We start from the raw sequence: 16,427 nt of genomic DNA, 5'->3' as shown, positions 1-16,427 counted from the left end.
GAAGGAAAGGTTTCTATGGGGAAAGGAAAGGTTTCTATGGGGAAAGGAAAGGTTTCCATGGAGGAAGGAAAGGTTTCTATGGAAAAAGGAAAGGTTTCTATGGAAAAAGGAAAGGTTTCCATGGAGGAAGGAAAGGTGTCTATGGAAAAAGGAAAGGTTTCCATGGGGGAAGGAAAGGTGTCTATGGAAAAAGGAAAGGTTTCCATAGAGGAAGGAAAGGTTTCTTATGGAGGAAGGAAAAGTTTCTATGGAAAAAGGAAAGGTTTCCATGGAGGAAGGGAAGGTTTCTATGGAAGAAGGAAAGGCTGATCCCTTCAGTCCTCCCCAGCCGCCCATCACCCCCCTTGGTCCAGGACGGAGCGGGGAGGCCAGAGGAGGGTCTGGCTCTCATGGGTACCTGTATTTGTTGGGGAACATCCTCTCACAGTCCTTGCACTCGTAGACCTGTCCATCTCCGAGCCCTTCCTGCTTGATGTTGTCGCTGAGGCTGTCGTACAGGGCCCCCACGGCACCGCAGCCGTACTTCTTGTGGCGCCGCAGGTCCAGCTTGGACTGGAAGAGCTCATCGCAGTCCTCGCAGCGGAACGAGGGCTCCTCTGCAACACACACAGCAGCCCATGGTCAGCCCTGCCCCAGGAAACACCACCAGCCCGGGCTGGGGCACCCAGAGAGGAGGCAAAGCTCCCCGAGCCCAGCAAACAAACAAACAAAGAGAGAATTTGCAAGTGAGAGGGGAGAGAACCCAAGGGAGGCTGTGCCAGCAGCTGCTTTCACTTTAAGCATTAAGAGGAAAAAAAATCAGATCACACAACCAGAGGAGATCTTGTTTTCTTTGTGTCTTGGCCACTGCTGAGATGGAGAGACCTACAGGGACTGGGAGATACACAAAATTCCAGGCTCATTCCGGGGTGCTGCGCTTGTCTGCAAGGAGGGGGTTGAAATTATGAATGAGTTTTCCTCAGACGGGGCTGCCAGGGAAAAAGGAACAAGCCAGACTCATAAACGCAGATAGTGAGACAAGCAAACTGCCACAGCACCAACCTGGAGAAGCTTCTTTCTAAGGAATTGTCTGTCTAATGTTCTCCTTTCAATTTTCCACTGCAGGAGCTCAAGGCTCCATCAGACGAGGAGTCCCAGCCCAGAGCACCATGGAAGGAAGAGCAGGGAGCCAAAGGCTTTGTGGCTGTGCTCTTTGCTTTTTTTTTTCTTTCTTTCTTTATTTTTTTTTTAAAGTACTAATGCACATAATAAATTACTGTAGTCAAGGTCAAACAAATTAAAAAGAGGGCAGCTATTATTAAGTTTACAAGGCAGCATCCTGACCGTGGTGCCAAGCCAAACAATCAGCTCAGAGCTGTAAATTTTCCAGGAGAACAAGCTCTGTGAGGGAGTCGGGATAGCTCTGGGTTTCTCCACCCTGGAACAGAAGCTTTCCAGCCCCCTGTGAGTCACTGGAGCCACATTTCCCTGTCCTCCCCTACCCTCTTCCTCCACGCTCTGCTGCTCTGCCTGCTTCTCTTTCCCTGCTAACTGCACTCCCAGAAGGAACAGCCTGTGGTGAGTGCATTATCTGCGAGGGAGGAGTGGGAATATTCTGAGAGCTGCAGCCAAAGGCGATGCTCTGGTGGAGCTGATCCATTCCCTGCTCTGCACAGAGGGGATGTTGAGGTGGGATGTGGCCATGCTCACGTTCTCGGGGCAAAATCTTCAACCCCTGTGCTTCAAAGTTCCCCCTTGCACTTTTTTGCACCAAATTTTGCACAATTGCAAACACTTAGGCTGAGCTTTAAGGCCTGGAATGGTGTTTTATATAAATTAGGGTTGAATTTTGTTATGAGTTTGACGGGCACTATCACACCCAGAGACCTCTGTGCTCCCACCTGGGTGCTCAACTCCAATCTCCCTTTTCTCTGCTTAAACCTGAGTTTAAAACTAAGCAAGGCAAGGTGCCAGAGGCTGCAGCAGCAGCGATGTGGGCAGAGGAAACCCTCTGCACCCTCTGCACACCTACACGGAAAGTATCGACACGGGGAAAATCAAACCCAGCTGAAAAAGAAAGTATCACCAAAGCTCAGCCAGCACAGCCTGGCTGAGCCACCCTCAGTATTTGATGGAATAACAGACAAATGAAAGATATCCTTTGTGGTAACTGGAGAGAAACAGAAATAAATGCAGGTGGAATTTCAGGAGTGTCATTACACCAAAAAGATTGGGGTTTGTACATAGGGTGATGTGGAGAAACGTCTCTCACTACTCATTGATTTTTTTTTTTCCTGAATGATAGAACTTCACACAAAACTTTACTCCTATAGAACTAAGGAGCTCTAATTTTGGGGCTCTGGCAGAGGTTTTAGCATCCCAGCAGCCTGCCCAGGGCTGCCAGAGCCACCCACACCCACAAGGATGATCCCACAGCATCCACAGGGCTGCACAACAGAGGGGTGCAAAAAGAAATAAAGTCCAGCCAGTTAACAAAGGGGTTTTGACTAGAAAAGAAAAGCTGAGGGAAGAAAATACCCAATTGCTTTCATTTCAGCTCATTTTGAGAGTTTACACTCTCAAATTTTTATCAGCCTCACCCCGAGGTGGGTCAGGCTCTGCTCTGCTCCTCAGAGAAATTCTCTTTACTGCATTTTGTAGAACAGGACCAATGTGTATCTCATGTGTGTCATGTCCCTGGGGAGGGAAACCTGGAAATCAGGACACCAATAACAGTATGGAGAGACTCTGCATCACCTACCATTCAAATACTCCAAACCACTTGTTAGGAGTGAAAAGAAGAAAAAAGAAGAAGAAAAAAGTGTAGCATCAAACTCCAGAGACACAGAACTTCTCTGGTGAGGTGTTTCTCCACCTCAGAGCCAACATTTCCCCTCTTTGCTCTCTTGTAAATGCAGCAGTGGCTTAACCAGGCAGAATTTTTGGAGGAGTGACTGAAATCCTCCAGGCTGGGAAGCCCCAGGTCCCTTCACCTCTTAACAAGCTCCCACCAAACTCCCAGTGTCCCTCAAGCTCCACCTGGCAAATCCCCAGTCCTGCAAACACTTGGAACAGAGGAAACAAATTTTTTTTCCTCCTCTTTCTTTTGACTTCAGAGAAAACGCAAGAAAATTCCTTCCACCAATCCAGGTGGAATTCTTCCTGCTCCAGTTTGAGAGTTACATGATTAATTGCAGCTTATTTCACCCAAACTCTGCTGTAGGAAGCAGAAATCCTCTCTGGGTTTGGAAAAGCAGCCGTGGAGAGTCATTTCCTCCATACCTGGCTAAAGCTGGGCAAGTGCCTCCCCTCCCACAGCACACCCTGGCACTGCTCTTACCAATGACAAATACACATTTTTGTCCTTTCTGTGAGCTCACAGAGCAGGGAAGGAGGTGAAGTATCTTAATTATTTCAAGAATATTTTAGAAAAGAGATTTAGCTTCTAATTCTCCCGGTCCTTGGCCATATCTCACCCAACTCACACACGATCCAAGAGGACATCAAACACAGCAGGTGGAAAGATGGAGGAGAGGAAAAGCAATTCCTGTGCTTCAGAGCATCTGGGTTTGGAAAAAGAAATTTGTATTGAAAGGAGGCTTAGAGAGCTGACAAAAATATGATGAAAAGCCTTGTAGCCACGTGTTATTCATGTTGCCACTGGCTGTAAATCCTGTTTTGATGCTCAGACAGGCTGAAGAGAGGAAAACCAGATCAGGGGGGAGAGCAGCTGAGGGTGGGGAGGCCCTGGGACAGCAGCTGTGGTGCCCCTGCATCCCTGGAAGTGCTCAAGGCCATGTTGGAGGGGGATTGGAGCAGCCTGGGACAGTGGAAGGTGTCCCTGGCCATGGCAGGGGGGTGGGATAGGATCATCCTTCAGCTCCCTTCCAGCCCAAACCATTCCCTGATAACTGATCCATATTCCTCTGGCATTCCCAGCAGATCCCAGACTCCCCAGCAATCACCCTGCAGGAGAAGGACCTGGCTTAGGACCAGAGCATCCCCTGAAAAACCAAAACCTAAACCAGCACGGAGGCTCGGGGCTGAGCTGAGACCTGGTGGTGATTTTGTGTCTGTATCAGACACCCACTTTGAAGGCTCCAGGTTCATTCAGCTGTTCCTTTTTTCCCCTGCCTGTAAATACCAAAAATAAAAAAGGTCGCCCTTCAAAGCAAGTTCTCATTAAAGTTTTCCTCTTTTTTTTTTTTTTTTTTAAGCATCTCAAACGAAAATACTGCCCTTCACAAAGGTGACTGTGTGACAGGGAGAAGGGGCTGCAAAGAAAAGAACAGCCCCAGTCACACCGAAATTGCTGCCTGTTCTCTGTGCCGTGTTTGTCAAATCTATGGTTATATGTGCCTATCTGAAGTTCCATCAGTAACACTCAGGACAAAGCAGGAATGCAACAGAAAAATAAATCAGTGCCTAATAGCTTTCAGAGAAACCAAGGGGAACACAATTATGTGGCATCTACATGCTAATCTACCAGACTCGAATCTCAAAGGAGTTCAAGTGCCCTACTCAAAATTCCTGCAGTGATAAGGGGTCTGCTGTGTTTGGCTGGGGTTGGGAGGAAAGATTTTTATGATAATTATCTTTGTGTGGAACGATTTTGCATTTTCTCTCCTGTTAATTCCAAAGTGAGCTGGGGGTGCGAGGCAGCAGGAAGATAGCCCTGCTGAAAGTAAAAAAGTATTAAGGAGTCAAATATTTAATGTTGGACTGGCATAATTTGACAGCAATTATGCAGCAAAAGCACTAGACGTTACCAGGAAGATCCAGATAAATGTTGCATAATGACAGAGATGGAAAACAAGGAGCACTTTTTGCTTGTTCACATAAAAGCCTGTTAGAAACTGAAATGCAGAACAGCGGTGAGTTTTCATTCAGATTTCTCCTTGACATCAAAAAAAAAAAAAAAAAAGGTGCAGAAATTATTCATCTCTGTGTGTTGGTCTTGAGAAAATCATTAACTTTTTTGGGGGGGAGAGCAGTGAGAAAATAGTCCCAAACTTGATATGAGTGAGGCAGGAAATACCACACTTCACCCCCAACCCTTCAGCAAATGAACTTCCAGCAGCACAAACCCTCAAACTATCCCATTTCCAGAAATGTTGGAAACTGATTGTGCAGGATTTTACTGCAAATTTGCATGAGAAATAATACTTATGTGCAGGTAAAAGAAAATAAATGTATTGTGGGATATCCAAAGTGAACTGCAGTTTCATAAATTAATTTTATAGAGCATTATTTCCAACCACTGGTTTAAAAACACCTGGTAAAAGAGAATTTACAAGTACTTATAGAAATTATTTATAGAGTATTTATAGAAATAAATCATGGAATAATGATGTTGGGCACATCCTTCCCAGTTTTCCTCAGAGATCACCTCCTTGCACAGCATCTGTAGTGTCAGAGCCTTGGATGAATGTGGGAAAAAAGCAATTTAAGAGAGGAGAATCAGTGCTGGGAGCACTCTTAGATTTCCAGAACACTCCATGTGTGTGTCCTGCTACCTGCTCACAGCTGCTGCAGAGAAAGGTGAGGTGTTTTTATCCCAGCAAGAATCATTTTAGTGATGACTCTTCCACCCCCTGCCAGCACCTTCTTTTCCAGATTCCCTAAATCTCTGCAGGCTGGTGTTTACCAAGCCTTGGGGTGGTTTGGCCATGTTTATGACACCCTGGGGATGGAAAAGGCACCTCTGATCATACCCAAACCCACAAAGAGAAGGAAATGAAGCTGCTTGAGGCTGATAAAAACTCAATATTGTGGGCTGAGCCTCTCTCACCAGGAAAAGAGTGAAAATGAGCATAAAATGCAGACAGTGCCAGAAGGGGCAGGTCCTGGCTCAGGTTTTGCCCCAGCCCTGCCCTGGCTGAGGAGAGAGAAGCAGAAGCTCCTGGGGTGGCCTTACCTTCCATGCTGGGTGCCATGTTCCCGAGGGAATAACCTCCTTCCTTCAGACACACCAGGAGCTCTTCCCCCGGCTCAATCTCCTTAATAACTTTATAATAGACCTGGGAATCACAAACAGAACAGACAGGGTAAATATGCAAATGCTTGTGGCTTCTATTTGAACCAATAATTCAAATTGCTTTGGCAAATAGGGGAGGCTGTCCCTTGATTTGGGATAATTGCTGCTCAGAGCTCGTTTTCCTGCCTTTATTTGACTCAGAGTTTCACATGGTTTGGACAGTAAAAAAATATTTTGGGCAACTGCCTCTCTCCCTCAAATTACACCAAATCTTCCCTTTTTTCCCCTGTCCTCCTATGAGCTCAGTGTGTTTGTCACAGGGAAGGGAAGAAGAAACTGATGGAATTGTCACGTTTAAGGCTCTGCTCTCTGAGGCAGAATTGGCCCCATGGTTAGAGCTGAATGATCACATCTCCACAGAATTATTTTGTGGATCGTTCTCCCCACCAGCCCAGACCTGACCCCTAAATACAGACATGAACCACTCCAGGTCAGCAGTTTGTCCACATTCTGAGCTCCTGTCTGAGCTCATTTCTGGGGATTCTACTGCGAAATAAAAAATCATCTAAAATTTTCCCTTTTCTCATTATTTTCTTCATTTGCACTTCAGTGCTCCTCCCTGCTTGCTCTACAAAAAAAAAGCTTTTCCCAGGACCAAACCACAGTGAATTTACGGGGGAAAGTGCCTGAAAAAAACCCCAAAAGGCAGCCTAGGAGTGAGCCCAGAGCTCAGGACTGACTTGGAAAAATAGAAATTGGGATGGACCAAGCTAAGAGAAAAAAAAAGAAATTATAAAATAAAATTAAAAAAAAATAAAACAAAACAAAATAAAATACACTCCAGGTGAGCAGTTTGCCCGCATTCTGAGCTCCTGGCTGAGCACAGATCCTGGACTTTACACAATGTCTTGAGCACAGCTCTGTTCACCTCCTGGACCTTTGTCACTGTGCCAGGAGAAAACCCCAAAACAGAACCAGGGCTCAGAGAGGGGCAGAGCCCACACACCTCATCTCCACTGTCCCACAGACACCAGGGCAGGGGGTCCAGTGACAGCTGGGACACACCTGAGCCTCATTCCCCCCCTGCACCTGCTCCCTGAGGAGATTCAGTGTCCTCCAGATGTTTTCCAAATTTTTGGGGGGGATTCTGGACCCATCCTAACACAATACCCTGAGAATTCACCTGGTATCTGTTATTAAATTCCAGGTTTTCTTAGCACTGCGTTGAACATCAATTCAAGAAACTTTTTCAGGCTAAAAACCGCATTTCACCCAGAGCAATTCCTGCAATTTGCTGCCACTCTGCCTCTGCCAGCCTGCGTTTATGGGGCAAGAACACACACAGCTCCTAAATTCCTGCCTGGCTTGCATTAATTGTGTCACCACCGTGCATTTCTGTCCCCAGAGTCCCTTTGCCCCCCTCCCTGGCACGGAACACGAGGCTTTGGCAGATGGGTGGCCCCGGCCCGGCGGGAGCAGCGGCTGCCCGGGATGCTCCCAAAATTGTCCTCCCCATGCTGGGGCCGCGGCTGCGGGGAGATGTGATCGCAGGGACGGGGATGCGACCGCAGGGACGGGCGGCTGCAGGGACAGGGGAGGTGCAGGGAGGCTGCAGGGACAGGGGACACTGCTCCCAGGGCTGCAGGGACAGGGGACATCGCTCCCAGAGCTGCAGGGACAGGGGACATCGCTCCCAGGGCTGCAGGGACAGGGGACATCACCCCCAGAGCTGCAGGGACAAGGGACATCACCCCCAGAGCTCCAGGGACAAGGGACATCACCCCCAGGGCTGCAGGGACAGGGGACATCGCTCCCAGAGGTGCAGGGACAAGGGACATCATCCCCAGGGCTGCAGGGACAGGGGACACCGCTCCCAGAGCCCTCACGTGTGGGGTGCGGTTGTCAGGAAGCTCCCGACCGATCACCCCGAGTTCCACCGAGGATCCGCCCCGGACCCCGCACTGGCTACACAGGAGCGCCCGCAGCTCCACGAGCAGAGCCCAGCCCCATCTTTCGGGATAATTACGATCCCCATCCTCCGGGATAATTAATTCGCTCTGTCGCCCCCGCCGCTGCCCGGCGCCTCCCGACCCCGATCCCGATCCCGATCCCGATCCCGATCCCGATCCCGATCCCGATCCCGATCCCGCTCCGTTGGCGAGGGGCGAGGGCTCCCGGCAGCCGTACCGGGGCTCTCCCCGGGACACACCGAGGAAAAGTTGCCGGTGGAGCGCGGTCCTGCAGCTGCCGGGACCGGGAGCAGGATGGGGAATCGGGATAGGGATCGGAATCGGGATGAGGATTGAGATCGGGATTGGGATCGGGATTGGGATCAGGATTGGGATCGGGATTGGGATCAGGATTGGAATCGGGATCCAGATCGGGATCAGGATCGGGATCAGGACCGGGATCGGGACTGGGATCAGGACTGGGATCGGGGTCAGGATCGGGACTGGTATCGGGATCGGGATCAGGATCGGGATCGGGACTGGGATCGGGATCGGGATCAGGACTGGGATCAGGACCGGGATCGGGACTGGGATCAGGACTGGCATCGGGATCGGGATCGGGACTGGTATCGGGATTGGGATCAGGACCGGGATCGGGACTGGGATCAGGACTGGGATCGGGGTCAGGATCGGGACTGGTATCGGGATCGGGATCAGGACCGGGATCGGGACTGGGATCAGGACTGGGATCGGGATCGGGATCGGGACTGGTATCGGGATTGGGATCAGGACCGGGATCGGGGTCAGGATCGGGGCTGGGATGGGACCGGGGTGAGGCTCGGTGTCTGGCCCGGAGCGCGGCCCTGCCCGCCCCAGCAGGTGGCACACGCCGCCCGCCACCGGCCCCGCCGCCGCCGCGGGGACCCGCCGGTGCCTCGAGCCGGTCCCGGGCACTGCGGGCGGAGCGGGCCGGGCCGGGCCGGGCCGGGCCGGGCCGGGCCGGGCTCCCCTGACCTGCTCGCTCCTGTCCCGCGGCCGCTGCGCTCCTCCGGTGCCGGCGGCCGGGCCGATCCGGGGGAGGGCAGGGAAGGGAAGAGGAGGGAACGGGAGGGGAGGGAAGGGAAGGGAAGAAGGGCAGCCGGGCCGTGTCTGTGCAGCAGCTCCAAGGCCGGGCAGAGGAGGCACAGCCGCCCCCATGAACGGGGAGTTGCAGCCCTTACCGGCAGCTCCGGTAGCGAGTGCCGTGACACAGCCCTTACCGGGGGTACAGCCCTGACCGAGTGCCGTGACACTGCCCTTACCGGGGGTACATCCCTTACCGAGCGCTCGGTACAGCTCTGACCGAGTGCTGTGACACTGCCCTTACCGGGGATACATCCCTTACCGAGCGCTCGGTACAGCAGAAATTAATGACAACTTCTTCTTTGGCAGCGGGGCTGACAGACAGAGACTTTCTGCAATCTCGGAATCATCAATACCTCAGATTCCGACAGTCTCACCAATAATTCACCCCACGGGCAGCCCAGTGAGGATTTGTCCCTCCTGCTCCCCCAGACCTGTCCGTGTGTCCAGCTCTGGACAGGGAAAATTTGGCTTTGTGAATGTCCACCCAGGACAGGGCTGAACATTTTGCTTTTGTTCCCATGTTTTCCTCCTTTGGAATTGTCTCTCCTTTGTTTCCACTCAGCCACATTGCTTCTCATTTCCTCTTTTTAAAGCTCTTTGTGATGTATTGGGAATCCCGACTGGAGTTACCAAATCTCTATAAAATACACCCAAAATCTCTGCATTGCACACACACCTCACACTGGCTGGTTAAACACCAGGCCTGATTTTTGTTTTCTATCTCCTGTTACTCCTTTTTCCCCCCAATATCTGCATCCCAACTAAAAGCAGCAGCTGTCACCCTGATTATTATCCATATATAGTAATTATATTCATGGCCATGAGTTGGCCATGAATATAATTACTATATATTATAAATATATTATTATGTAGATTCTGTTTAGTAGTTCAGACTCTTGAACTGCTCAAATATTTTCCTTTTTGAGGCAGGAGTAGCAACAGCAAAAATAAAACATTTCCCTTTTAGTAAAAGATATCATTTATCTACCATTTTTCCAGTCTTCCTTCAGAATCACAATTATCTCCAACAATCAAGGATCTTCTTTTCAAATACTTCTCCAGCACAAATAAATATAAAGAAAAGTAGCTAATGTTATTCTACATGTGAAAATTTGCTTCGTAATTCAAAAATTATGAATGAAACATCTCAATCTCCTTCTAAATAGAGAAATAAATAAATTTAAATATATTATAATCTGTTAATGGGGGGTGAGGGGGGATATAATTGAATGGTCCAGATTTTGCTGTCAGTTACTTCACTAAGAATCCAGGAGAATTCTCTGTGTATTCCTGAGACTATTCCCAAGTTACAGGACTAAAGAAGAACAGAAAGGGACACACACACACTCAACGAACCATCTCCCCATGTGAAAATGTTTATTTTTTTTCCTGAAAACAAAATATTTTGATGAAAATCTTGTCCTGGCCCAGAAATTTAATTTTCTGTAGGTGTTTACAAACAATCCCAAACCTTTTCCTGCTGTCTGACAGGGAAAGATCAAACTTTTGTCCTGTTTTGAGGCAGGGAAAAATGTGTCCTCTGGTGAAATAAATGAAATTAGCCCCAGGAGACAGTGTGAGGTAGGAATCAACAGAGATTTGTCACTCTGAAAATGGCTTTGGGATTTACTTTGGGAAGGGTTTGGGATGTCTCCTGAGACCTCTCCCTTTGGGGATCTCTCCCTGCTTGGATTCCTCCCCTCTGACCTGCAGGATTCCCCCAGCAGAATCTCCCCTAGAATGAGCAGCTGGGGGGTTTGGTGCACAGGGAGCAAAACTGGAAATCGACACAAATTTTCCACATTTATCCCCTTCACAGCCCCAAATCTGCCTCCTGCCTGCTGACTCAGACAATATTTCTCATTTAGGTTAGGTCTGAACAGTAACTTCTATTTGAGTTGTACTCGACTGCAGCTTTGTGATGCTCACAATGTGAATTGCTCATCCCCAATCCATTCTTGGGTCTAAGCCTCAAAGAACTTTGCAAACATCATCAAAATCCTATGAATCCCATATAAAGCCCCACCAGGAACTGCCTTACCAGCATTGCTGTCACCTGCCTAGGAGCTTTCAACTTCTCAGCACTCCCCAAACCATCTCCCACTCTCACTCTTATCTTAAAAACAGCCAACAATTGAATTCCCAGCCCAGGATCACCCTCCCCACCCTCCCTGGCCACAGTTTCCATGGTTCCCATTCCCAGTGCTGGTTTCCAGCTGCCCCAGGGGGGTTTGGGGCCATCACCTGGGTTTCACAGGATTGTCTCCATCACCAGCAGAGTCAGGGACAGAATCACGAGTCAGGGAGAGGATCCTGAGTTAGGGACTGGGTCATGAGTCAGGGGCTGGATCACAAATCAGGGACAGGATTATGAGCCAGGGGCTGGATCATGGGTCAGGGACTGGATCACAAATCAGGGATAGGATCCTCAATTAGGGACAGGATCCTGAGTCAGGGGCTGGATCATGGGTCAGGGACTGGATCACAAGTCAGGGACAGGATCCTGAATTAGGGACAGGATCCTGAGTCAGGGGCTGGATCAAAAGTTAGGGATTGGATCACAAATCAGGGACTGGATCACGAGTCAGGGGCTGGATCTTGAGTCAGGGACTCGATCCTGAATTAGGGACAGGATCCTGAGTCAGGGGCTGGATCACGAGTCAGGGACTGGATTTTGAGTGAGGGTCTGGATCCTGAATTAAGGACAGGATTCTGAGTCAGGGGCTGGATCATGAGTCAGGGGCTGGATCATGAGTCAGGGGCTGGATCACGAATCAGGGGCTGGATCCTGAATTAGGGAGAGGATCCTGAGTCAGGGACTGGATCAAAACTTAGGGATTGGATCACAAATCAGGGACTGGATCACGAGTCAGGGACTCGATCCTGAGCGAGGGTCTGGATGATGAGTTGGGGACAGGCTCCTGAGCCAGGACAGGACCATAAATCTGGAGGTTTCAGCTCATCCCAGGGCTGCTCCATCCCTCTGGATGCTGGCACTGCCCAGCAGCCCTGGCCAGCCCCAGCAGCCCGGGGTTACCTGCTCGTTGACGTGGCACACAGCCAGGTTCTGCTCGGCGCAGGAGCAGGACACTCGGATGAACTTCAGCCAGTTCCCAGCCCCGCCCTGGCCGGCGTCCCCACAGAACTTCTCAGTGCCCAGGGCATCGGGAATCTGCGGGAGAACGGGACAGGAAAGGGTCAGCCGGGCCCACATGGCAGCTACGGAGGGGAGAGAGGGAGGAAAAGGGTTTGCAGGGCACAGCTCCAAACAAGAAATAGAAAAGAGAAAGGTAGAAGTTAGATATAACTGATGAAGACTTATGACAAGAATAAAATCAGCTCTCAGCCATTATCTGAAGGGGCTGTCTGGCAGAACCTCCGAGGATACTGTTCAGAGCGGTCCATGAGTACAAATATTCTGGAAAACACAGCTCAGGTACCACAGCTCAAGTAATCAAAGCAGGGAACTCCTCCAAACTGCACTGATTTTAATAACAAAGTCCTCAACTGCTCCATCTTCACATCATCTGTTTCATCCTCTCATGCAGGATAATTTTTAATTACAAACCTTTCAATAAACTCTCAAACTAGGTCACAGAGCTATGAAATTCTATTTTAAAAATCACTTTACCCAATGCGCTACTTTCATTTATCTGAGTACAGCCTGAGAAACTCACTGGCCACATCTTTGTGGCTGAAGGTGAGATACAATTTGGCTGCTGTGAAAAAGAGGAATCCTTCAAAATAAAACCCCTCAGGTATTTAAAGTCCAGGTGTGGGAAAAGAAAAAGAGTTAATTAAGGGGTTGTAGTCTAAAGGACGTCACTGGTTTGCCAGGAAGAGACTTTTTCTCTCTTGAGGCAGTGGAGTTTGGTGAGAGAACCAGAGATGCTCAGCATTCCAGAACAACCTTTGGGATGATCCAGTTTGGAATCCACTTACAAAAGCACATTTTAAAAATGACACAGGATACCCAGAAAACAAGGAGAAGCCCTTTGAGTCCCAGCATAGCAAGGCTCTGCTCTCTCCTAAGTGGGCCTCCCTGCTCCAGAAACTCCTTTTTTCCTGAGATTCACATTTCCCTCTACCCCGACCAGCCCCTGTGTCAGCGCAAATCACTTCAGTCATCAAAAGCTCTTAACATGCTTTTACTAGCAATTAATTCTCTCAGAATCTCGTGGGACACGATTATATTTTCCCATCTATTTCAAGACACAGGAAAAAAAAAAAAAAGGTGGGAAATCAAAGGAGAGAAAAAATGAAATCCCAGCAATGACAGCAACAAGTCGAGCCTAAGGATGGGCTGAGAAACCTCAGGGGACAGGCCCAGTTCAGCTCTGGATTCCTGGGAGGACCAGGACCTGCCAGGACCTGCCAGGACCTGCCAGGACCACCAGGACAGCTCCCAGCCCCCTGCACTGGTCCCAGCAGACATTTCCTGGTCTCATCCCCACCACCAACCTTTCCTTCTCCAGCTCCCTGGCTGGAAAGGGATGAGGGAAAATCCCACCATTAGTGCTGGGCTTCTTCCTTCCTACTCAGAGCAGGGCACTGGGAGTCACTGAAATGCTGCTCTGGGACAGATGTGGTGTGAGAAAAACCTGGCTGTGCTCAGTTTCTTCATCCCCTGCCTGGGAACATTCAGGGTCATTCATTCATCCCTAACCAGACCCTGGAACTTTCTAGACACTCTTGGTCATCTACTGGCAGCTCCAAAGGTCTGAGGTGGGTGTTGATGGCACAGGAAGCCAATTCTGTGTTGTTCGAAAGTTTTAATTAAAAAACAAACAAAAAACAAACAACAATAAAACCTGTTAATGTGGCTGAACCACTACTGAGTTTACTCAAGCTAAAATATCAATAAGTTCTGTTTTACCTCAGGGAGCTCCAGGTACACTGAGGCTGGCTAAAGCAAGTGAAAGGAAGAGCTTCTCTTGGCTTTTTTGACCCCAAATTGAGCAGCCCAGTCAATCCAGCCCCTCAAATGGAGACACACAAGTGACAGCAGCTTCCAGGGAAAGTGTTTGGACAACAAAATTAAACAAATCATCGATGCTGAGGGGTCTGAAGCCAGAATTTGTAGTGGTTTGAGGAACCAGCAGCCCACAACCTCCCAGTGGCAGCAGTTGGTGGCATTCAGTGGCCCTGGGAACAGGAGATGGCAAATCCAGGACACACAGATAAGATCTTTATTTCACAGCTGTATCTCTTTCATCTTCTAGGATTGTTTGAGAGGACACTTAGGGCTTAGGATGGAAGGGACCTTAAGGATTATTTAGTTCCAGCCCCCTGCCCTGGGCAGAGAGCTTGGGGAATGTGGAAGAGGCTTTACAGGGTCTTCTGTGAGCCAGAGAGAAGTTTGATAAGAGGATCCACCCTTACCCCTGAAAGAATTTTCTACCAAGGTTGTTGACATAGAAACCAAGAAAGAAAGAAGGATAAATAAGAGAAACCTGCAACTGCCTATTCCAATGAGCACTTGGTTTGTATCTCCTGACCAATGAGTAAAGTGTAAACTTAGGAATTTTTTAAGAATGCATAAAAGGCATGCATGCTAAAATAAAAACGGTTTTGAAGCTTTCAGAAAATGGAGTGTGCTATTTTGTATTGTCTCTGTCTCAACTATGACAGGAAAAAGCCCAGAATTCAGCTCAAATTCATTTTGCAGGGTCCTGCTCGCCAGCTGTGCCACAGGAGGAGGTTCTGCCCCAGCTCGAAATCACCTGAAACTCTGTGGTTTTATCTGCATGGGGCATTCAAACCCAAGCTGGGGGTGTGAAATCTGACAGATCAAAGCGAGAGAGAAAGAGGTGCTGTGAGAGCCTGAGAACCTGAGCTGCTGTTCTCACACACCCTCACTGCCCTCCACAAACAGGACCTGGCACCAGGGCCCAAAACCCCAAACGGGGACAGCACCCAGCCACCCCTCACCCCTCTGCTGGCACCCAGCAGGACCTTCTGGAAATGGAATAAATGGGGTAATCAGCTGGTTTAGAGTGCTGCAGGACCTTCCAGAGGCAGGGCAGCTGGTTTGGAGTGCTGCAGGACCTTCCAGAGGCAGGGCAGTTCCTGGCACCACAGCCCAAAGCCCAGGAATGGAGATGGCACCCAGCCACCCCTCATCCCTCTGCTGGCACCCAGCAGACTCTCTGAAAATTGAATAAATGGGGTGATCAGCTGGTTTAGAGTGCTGCAGGACCTTCCAGAGGCAGGGCAGCTCCTGGGCCAGCTCAGCCCTCTGTGGCCAACACCTCTAATTAAAGATCAGGTTCACACGCTTGCCCATGGTCGTTATCAAAGTTCTTTCACAGCCTCAAAGCACCTAGGAACACCACAGCAGTCACCCAGCACTATCTGCAGCATCTGTTCTTTCTTCTGTCAAATGTTCACACACAGAATAATATTTTAAGAATATCTTCCCCGCCACCCCCAACCTGAGAAAACTCCGGAAAAAACAAACTGAAACCTTTTACCACATCTTCTTCCAGTTCAGACCAGAAGGAAATCAGAAATTTCCTCTGGCAAAATTCTGCAAACCAACTCTTTACAAGTCTTTGTCAGTAAGTTAAAAAAAAAAAAAAAAAAATTCCAGTTTGAAAATGCTCCTGGGATGCTCACAGAGCATTGGTTTCTCTGTGTTCGTTTGAAGAACCAAGAGATACCCTGTGCTCTAGGACAGGTGGAGAAGGAAAATGGAGGTAAAAAGTGTTGGGAATGGCTAAATTAAAGATCCCAGATGGAAGCACAGAGGGGTTCACCCCACTCCTGGAAGGCTCAGCTCCCCACAGCCACCCACCTGGGGATGCTCTTACCCCAACAGGCATCTCCAGCTCTATTTATTCTATTATTCTATTCTATTTATTCTATTCTATTTATTATGTTTATTAAATCTGTTTATTCACAGTTAAAACCAGAACTAAGTCACTCCCTATCCAGGACTCAGCAGCAGCTTCAATCCCCAAACCATCCACACCTTTTCCCCTGGGCAGGTAAAGCTTGACATCAGATATTTTGCACCAAAAACAAAAAACACCAGAGATGCCACAGGAAGAAAAAACCATCAGAAAATCCAGTGCAGTTATTAACAGGATTCTGACTTGGTGGAGCTGACATGGAATTTCTGCCTGTGCTCTCTGCTCAAGCTGGCTCTGTATCAGCAGAGACATCTCTCCTGAGAGTAATTGGGCTTAGACATTAAAAGAAGTTGTCAGAGGGAAAGGAGAGGTGAAAAAAAGGTGGGAAGAGACTGGAGAGGAGAAAACAAAATAAAAGCAGTTTATAATTAGTAATTGGTTCTGGTTTTGCAAGTCTATAACCATCATGTGCTGCTATTCCAGTCAGTTTTGGGAAATGCATTTCACCTCCCTGATCCCTTTGGCTCTGAGGCCCTGCATCCC

The 16,427-nt window shown here is 48.9% G+C and overlaps 1 protein-coding gene across 6 annotated transcripts in view; it reads right to left on the bottom strand.

Annotated features, from left to right (window-relative positions):
• PRDM16 (PR/SET domain 16) overlaps window positions 1-16,427 on the bottom strand; it is a 284,989-nt gene that overhangs the window by 33,409 nt on the left and 235,153 nt on the right. For all 6 annotated transcript variants that reach the window (XM_072917258.1, XM_030289174.4, XM_030289176.4 and 3 more), the window contains 3 exons: window positions 12,068-12,202; window positions 5,897-5,999; window positions 398-596 (listed from right to left, as the gene is read on the bottom strand). In XM_072917258.1, the coding sequence (XP_072773359.1) occupies window positions 398-596; window positions 5,897-5,915 (218 nt within the window). In that variant the 5' untranslated portion in view covers window positions 5,916-5,999; window positions 12,068-12,202. The remainder of the gene's footprint in view (window positions 1-397; window positions 597-5,896; window positions 6,000-12,067; window positions 12,203-16,427) is intronic.

This window comes from Taeniopygia guttata, chromosome 21 (genome assembly GCF_048771995.1).
Source record: "Taeniopygia guttata chromosome 21, bTaeGut7.mat, whole genome shotgun sequence".
In the NCBI taxonomy this organism is placed as follows: Eukaryota; Metazoa; Chordata; class Aves; order Passeriformes; family Estrildidae; genus Taeniopygia; species Taeniopygia guttata.
This window is presented reverse-complemented; position numbering and strand designations above follow the sequence as displayed.